The sequence below is a fragment of the Poecilia latipinna genome, unplaced genomic scaffold (assembly GCF_001443285.1).
Source record: "Poecilia latipinna isolate Pla-1442-1.1 unplaced genomic scaffold, P_latipinna-1.0 Scaffold17, whole genome shotgun sequence".
NCBI lineage: Eukaryota > Metazoa > Chordata > Actinopteri > Cyprinodontiformes > Poeciliidae > Poecilia > Poecilia latipinna.
Genome location: NW_015112633.1, coordinates 163329 through 170560, shown reverse-complemented (window position 1 = coordinate 170560; position 7232 = coordinate 163329). Strand labels below are relative to the sequence as shown.

The following is a 7232-nucleotide window of genomic DNA, read 5'->3' as shown; positions in this document are numbered from 1 at the left end:
GATTAGATACTGTTTGAATTAATTCAAAAGAATGAAATAACTCAAGAGAGACAGGAGATCCTACATAAATTTGGATTTATTTCTCTATGGTCACCTCAAACAAGTACTGTCATGACCTTTTATCAACACACACAAAGAGTGAATGCATATGTGGAGTAACACCACAGACAACACACACCTAAATATCAATTTCCACATGACATTTAGGGAAAAAAGATGAACCATACAAAAGATTTATTTCACAGCAGATCATTCTAAAAGCGAGAGCTGGTGCCACTGAATGCAAACGTAATGGCAAAGCATTCCAGTGTCTGGGAGGAAACACCGGTATGTCGTCATCGCTGTGCAAAGACATGACATTTGTCCACAGCTGTGCAAAATAGCAGCATTGTTATTTACTCTTCAAGCAAATTATTCACAAAGTAGAACGATAGTCTTTGAGATTAATCGTAGATAGGTTTACGTTTGGTTTCGGAGTCCAAGTCGGATTATGTTAGCTTATAAATACTGCAGTAACACATGTGCAAATGAGAGTTATTCTTATATTTACTACATTTCTCTCACATTAAAGAATTGTACTTTAAGGAATCCTGAACAAACTAATCTTAAGCCAGCAAACTGAGGCTCAGAGCATATTTTCAGAAGAGATTGTAAGTAACATTTGTCTATAAGCCCGTGTTTGTTTCTGTGATGCTCAAACTACCCTCAACCTCAACCAAAACCAGCAATAAAAAACATGTTGGAAAGATGGGATATTTACATGTAAACCAGAAAGATTCAGGCCATTTTCCACTTGGCACAAAGAAAATAAAAATAATAAATAAAAAAAAAAGAATTTTTAGAAAAACTACATTCCGTTCAGTCTTCAGTTAAAACAATAGCAGTACATCTGCTGTTAAGTCAACACCTTTTTTGTAGTACAATTACAATATAAGAGAGTGCAGTTGGAAATGCAAAATGACATCTTGTTGCAACATATCTGGTGATTTCTATCTCACAACAGAATCTGAGAACAACCTTATACCAGCAGATATTAAAATAGCATACAAAAAACATATTTTTCCAGCAGATTAAGTTTTTAACATTAGGACAAAGTTTGTACATGAAAAGCATTTGATAACATCAGGCATGGGCTGGTTGGTGGTACATATAGGCTTGAAAAGTTGCAGTTTCAAAACCGTACTTTTAATGAGATATCAGAAAAAACAACAAAGTGACCGGTTTTCTCCAGTTGTATTGAGGACAGCGCAGTGCAGCACCTCTCCTGTCTCCTGTTGATGCTCACTGCTACTATGACGAAGAAACATTCTTATTAAGTTAACTGCAATTTAAAAATACAGCTGTGAAGCCACGGCAGCATGTCTATTAAGCAAAAAATAAATTGCATTCTGGCTATCTGTGCAGATAGTCTGACTAACTGACTAGAGAATATTAACATGTTATATTCAGTTCCTCTTTAAAGAGAACATGTATTATTTTATGCGCTTCAAGACATTAACCCTGCTCTTTTTGTCAAAATCAACATAACAGAAATCAGTTACTTTAAAAATCTTATAAGTACTTGTAAACTATACTTAGTAATACATTAGTAGTAGTGAGAAGGGAAAAGTAGGTTTTTATTTCAGTTTGAATAAAAACCTGATTATTATACAGAATTTGTTTGAAGTGTTTGTGTAAAAATTTAACGGTGGTAATTTTTCTTAGGGTTATCATGCCATACGAACAACACACCAGCCCATGCCTAGTTGGAACTGCCAATGCTCAAAGAGTAATATTTACAATCACTGTTCAATGTGATTTGCCCTTTCAGATACATTCTGTATCTGTTCCATGTTCCACAGCTTATCTATCAGCTGACTGAGATGCTAAAAAAGCACAATAGTCTACCTGTACTTACTTGCAAGGCTTAGGCTTATGTGCCGAAAGTGTACTGGGCTGATTGTGGCATTCATAAGCCATGCTAGGCTCAGTTGGGAGAAAAGGAGACAAACAGAAGTGGCTGAACAGGTCAGTACCTTGGACAGCTCAGCGCCCTGACTTGACTCAGATCTATTCTGGCTCAGGTTTGGACACAAACCGCACGACATCCATTCACTTACTAGGCTAATCTTGTACAAAACGGGGATGTGAGAGTCTTTAAGAATGGAAGGTGTTGTACAACAAAGTCAATTTCTAGGACAAGACAAAATAAGAGGACAACATACAATCAGCATGCATGTTTAGAACTTCTTACAGTAGAACCTAAAGACCATATTGAAGTTGTGTTATATCATGAGCTCAGATGTGAGAAGCCTTCAGCACTGCACCTAACACTTTGCAGTCTTTTTTATTATTATTATTTTACATTCATCTTTATAAATAAGCCAGTGTGCTGCTCAGTTTCCCCTTCAAGAGTCAAAGGTGCCAAAATCAGACAAATAAATATTCATACATGCGACTGGTTAAATAAAACTGCAAAAATACATCAAATAAGCAAAGTATTAGAATTTGTTTTAAAAATGCACCAGTAATTAAATATGTAAGTCATTACATGTGTTAACCATTAATGAAAACTTGAATTAGTACTTCCTGTATTACAGTTCATTGTAAAATAATTTAAACAGGATGTGCTGCAACACACAAAATTAAATGAATAAATAAATACCTATTTGTATTTTTTTTTTAATCTTTTGAAAATTTGTAAATATTTTTTCTGGATTTAGTTATTTGATTATACATTTTAAAATGACTTGAATATTTAAGTGAAATTTATTTAATGTCTGTTTGTCCAATGTTATTTAAGCAATCATACATGTACAGAAGCACAGAGCTGCCAAAAGGAACAAAGCAGGAAAAGTTCATTTTTCTAACAATATTTCTTTGCATTCTTGAAAAGAGGTAAATCATATTATCTCTTTTCAGAATTTCATCCATATTTGTAAAATATAAAACCATTAAAACTGGAATCACCACAATAATTTGTAAAAACGTAATATATTCTAAGAGCGGAAAAACCTATACATTGGACTTAGGAAAGAGTTTACTTAATCCTGATGCTAGGTAGGTTAAGGATTAGTTAACCTCAGGGTTAGTTTGTTATAAATATTTTTTTAATAAATGGATATTTTTGCAAACACCGTTTTACAATTTTCTAGGTAACACTTTCATAACCCATATGACAGTGAGCTTCTTCAATATTTGTCAGTAACAAAGACATAACTTTAAAAAGTATTTCAGCGCATGCTCCACTCTCTCCTCTTTTTGTGTATTTTTATTACTAAGTTACACACACATTCCTTACATAGTTACTCCAAAATCTTGGTCATTTTTCTGTATGGGTGAAAACAATTCTAGAATTTATCTCTGAGGAACTTTTCTGAAAATAAGAATACTAAGATAATTTTGAGAAGCAAAGTCTTCAAGCCCTAGAAATCTGGCTTAAACAAACTCTGTGCAGTTAGGGGACCAAAATGCCCTCTAGCCCAATTGCCCCAAATCTCTTAAATCCGGCCCTGGTCAGAAATATAAACTTTTCATCTAAAATGGCTCTATTTTCCTTTTGCAGAGGTTGCAGCTTTGTGCTTCATTATATCTATGCATTAAATTCTGACACTTTCGGCCTTCCGTTACAACCCAGGTCAGCGATCCAAGCTGGGCTCGCTGGAATCGCGCTGGTTTTTCAGCTCCTGGAAAACCTCGGTGAAAAAGTGCGGGTCCGCGTTCAGCTGGAGCATCTTGTTGCTCAGCCGGTCGATGATCCGGAGCGACGTCTCCCAGAAAACGTCCTTGTTTGAGTCGATGATGAATGGCTTGAGCGGGTAGGAGATCTCGTTGCCCATGTAGGAGTATGCCAGGTAGAGGCAGGTCTGGAAGGTGCCCTGCAGCTCGGCCGCGCTACTTACGCTCTCCTTGATCGCCTCCTGGCACAGTAGGTACACAAACACCACGTTGGCCGGCGTGATGAAGCCGATGTCCTGCCAGCCCTGGACCAAAAGAATCCGGTCAATGTTTCGGAACCAGAGGACAATTTCCCCGCTGTTTAACTCTTTCAGTTTGTAACACCTGCGGCACAAGAAGTCCCCCAAACAGCGAAGCAGCTCCCCGGTTGACGCCTGGATAACAATCCGCCGGGGTGACAGCAGAGAGAAATTGCTGGGTTGCTTCTGAACCGTGGACAGCCTCCCGTTTTGGAGCACGCTGTCGCTGTTCTTCGTGGGTACCGTGGGCACCGGGACTGGGATGGGCGCTTTTGGCTTCTTCTCCTCGGTTTGGTGCGTCTTCCTGACGTTCTCGCTGTTGAGGTGGGCCACCTGGCTGGACGGCAGCGGGTTCGGGGTCACTTTCTTCGCGCTCTTCTTGGCCGAATTCGCCACCAGCTTCTTCCAGGAGAGGGACACGAACATTGAGTGGCGTTTGAGGCTCTTGTCGTTTTTTAGTCCGTCTCCTGTAGCCTCTGTGTCCATTATAGACGCCTTCTTTGAGGAAGGAGATATAGAGAGGACGGTGCCCATGTTTGCGCAGGAGAGAGCTGCCGTGTTTTGGATGCTGCGGCAGAATCTTCCGCAGAGTGAGAGGCGGCGAACAGTCACGACAGCGACCAAAACTCCATCTATAGGCGCTTATATACCTGATGCTGTTGGTAGAGATTGGATCAAATTTCCCCTGATAAGTGAAATAATACTCTAATTGGTACTTTTTCTGCGTCTGGGCTGGGAAACGCTGCGACACAAGTCCAGTGCGACTGTAAGCATGAACGAAGATTAGTCACTATGCGTAAATCCTTCACTTCAACGAACCAGCCGAGCGGGCGTTGATTGACAGCCCAGCTGGCCAATAGGAAGACTAACCAGGAGCTCACTGATTAGGATTGTTTTTAGGTCTCAACTGCCATTGATAGATTTAACAAGCCAAAGCGGGTCAAAGTGCTTTTGTCCTCCCTTAGTCGGGTTTCTTTGGATCAGAAGTTCTGTTTATAATATGGGCTATTTTCCTCTAAGCCTGTATACTGACTACCACTGGCAAATGAAAAAAAAATGAGTAAATGTGTGCATCACAATAAATAAAGTTATGATGTAATTATCTATTTACTTATTTTGAATTAATTTACCAGGAACAAGACATGGAGGTGACATATGCTGTGTTTCAATTACTCAGAAAGAGAAAACGTAGGATGCTGTAGGATGAAACCTACAGCAATGTATTTCTACACATTTTGTACTTTTAAGCATTATATCAACTTGCCCACTAACATGCTGTAAGCTGTAGTGCTGTATGTGTGAACAATTTAATAACAAAGGCATATCAGACTTTTAGAAAAGGGTTGATGATAAACATCTGACTTTTTCATTTCTACGGACCAGTCTTTCCTTTTACTAACTTTTTCTTTTGAGTTAAAATAGTGCCTTAAATCAATCAGCTTTCTTAAACTAATCAAGCAGTAACAAATTGAAAGAATGAGTAAATTATATACTGATGTCTGCTGGAGGATTGATGGGATTAATCAAGTGTGGACTTGCCCCCAGTCCTTTTCCAATGTACAAACTAAATCCAATTAGGGGCCACAGGGGGAGTGGTGGTGACAATGGTAGTAGTTTCCCCCATTGCTTCTTACCACCATCCTCAAGGAAAGTTTTGTTGAAAAGACACAGACATGACCTTTCCATCTAATCAACATGCAAATGTCTGAAAAGAGGAAAGTAAAACGTCAAACTTAGGGCAATTCCTAGTGAAGTCGTTAGGGTTGATCTGATCAGCTGGCCAAGCCTGAATTTCAATTTCAGTTCAACTACATTTCAACAAGAATTATTGGCTAAAAGAGTCACATTTCCAATGTTCTTCTTCAGGCTTAGTAAGGAAAAGGACTAGCTCAAACATAAAGAATATTGAAACATAACTCTTCTTTGATTGCATTTTTTATGTATTAATGTAATTCAGACCATACTTTGCAAAGACAAATCTCTGATAATACATGAAGACAACATTGTCCCCAATCTGTGAACTGCTTCCTGTTTCAGGCACATTTGATCATCATGCAGGTGTTTGATCAGGGATCAGATGGTGATCAAAAGCAACTCTTTGATCACAACTCAAATAGACAGCAACAGGATGCGGCAGGAAAATAAATCTCTGAATTAAAAATGATGTGCCAAGCTTTTGTGAATCCAATTAACATCTCTAGTTATAGGTAGTGATGAGCAGGGACGGAAAACTATGATTCAGAGGCCATAGACTCAGATTAATTTGAACAGTACCATAATACTGAGAAAAGCACCAAATATCAGATCAAAGAAAGAGGAAACCAAGATGGAAAGGTTTTCGAAAAACTTAAGGCAGTATAGTAATTAATTTTTATCTCATGTGATTTAGCTGCTATGTTTTACTTACATTCTCAAGTTTAATAAATGCAACATTAACTTCAGCTGTAAGACAAATATTAAATGGAAAGTCCAAATTTAGAGAGTCATTTATTTTGTGCAGATGCAACCAGCGATGACAAACAGAAACCTTTGTGTTTGTTTTCCTTAAATTTAAAAGATCTTTTTCCATCTCTTTATTTTAAGCAACGTGATGCAGAGATTTCTCTATGTTCTTTTGTGAGTAAATTGATGCATTACTATTAATCTCCTTATGTTGAGATGATAAACTAATGAATCAAATAAATGATCAGGAATAGACTAACGTGTTCATAGAAGCAAATGACAATGCAAGAAACCTGATGGCATATTTCCCCAGAAGTGATGCAGAATGTATGACTGACAACACTGCAAACCAACCAACCAACATCCAACTCTTGTAAATCAAAAAATATTCTTTGATATTATTTTCGTCATATGAAGAGGCAGCTATGAATGTCATGTAGCTTCTTTGCTTTTTGCTTGTGACAAGTTTGCCACCTGGTGGTGATCTAGGGCAACTACATCGATTGCTTGAGAAATACTCTGTTCTACATTTTGTTTGACAAAGTGTTGTAGCACCTATTTATTTATTTATTTAGTTCAATAAGCTGATTATTTTAAAATCGGCTTTGATGACTCTTCAAGAGTCAATCAAATATTTAACATAAATTAAAATATTAACCTAACAAATGAAGGTATCAAGAATCACGCAGTAATAAAAATGTAAACGTTTTGCATCTTAGTCAAAAATAAACACTCGTTAATTTGGGGGAGAACAGATGAACCCTGACCACTAGAGGGCAGTCGCATCTAGTTGTCCATGCATTAACCCTGTGCCTTTAAATGCTCTATTTGTTG

General features: G+C 37.8%; 1 protein-coding gene across 1 annotated transcript; it reads right to left on the bottom strand.

Annotated features, from left to right (window-relative positions):
- Positions 1-2766: 2766 nt before the first annotated feature.
- On the bottom strand, positions 2767-4854 carry cdk5r2b (cyclin dependent kinase 5, regulatory subunit 2b (p39)). Its single transcript, XM_015034168.1, has one exon. It carries the CDS (start codon positions 4488-4490, stop codon positions 3618-3620), a length of 873 nt encoding a protein of 290 aa, XP_014889654.1. The 5' UTR covers positions 4491-4854; the 3' UTR covers positions 2767-3617.
- Between the last annotated feature and the right edge of the window lie 2378 nt (positions 4855-7232).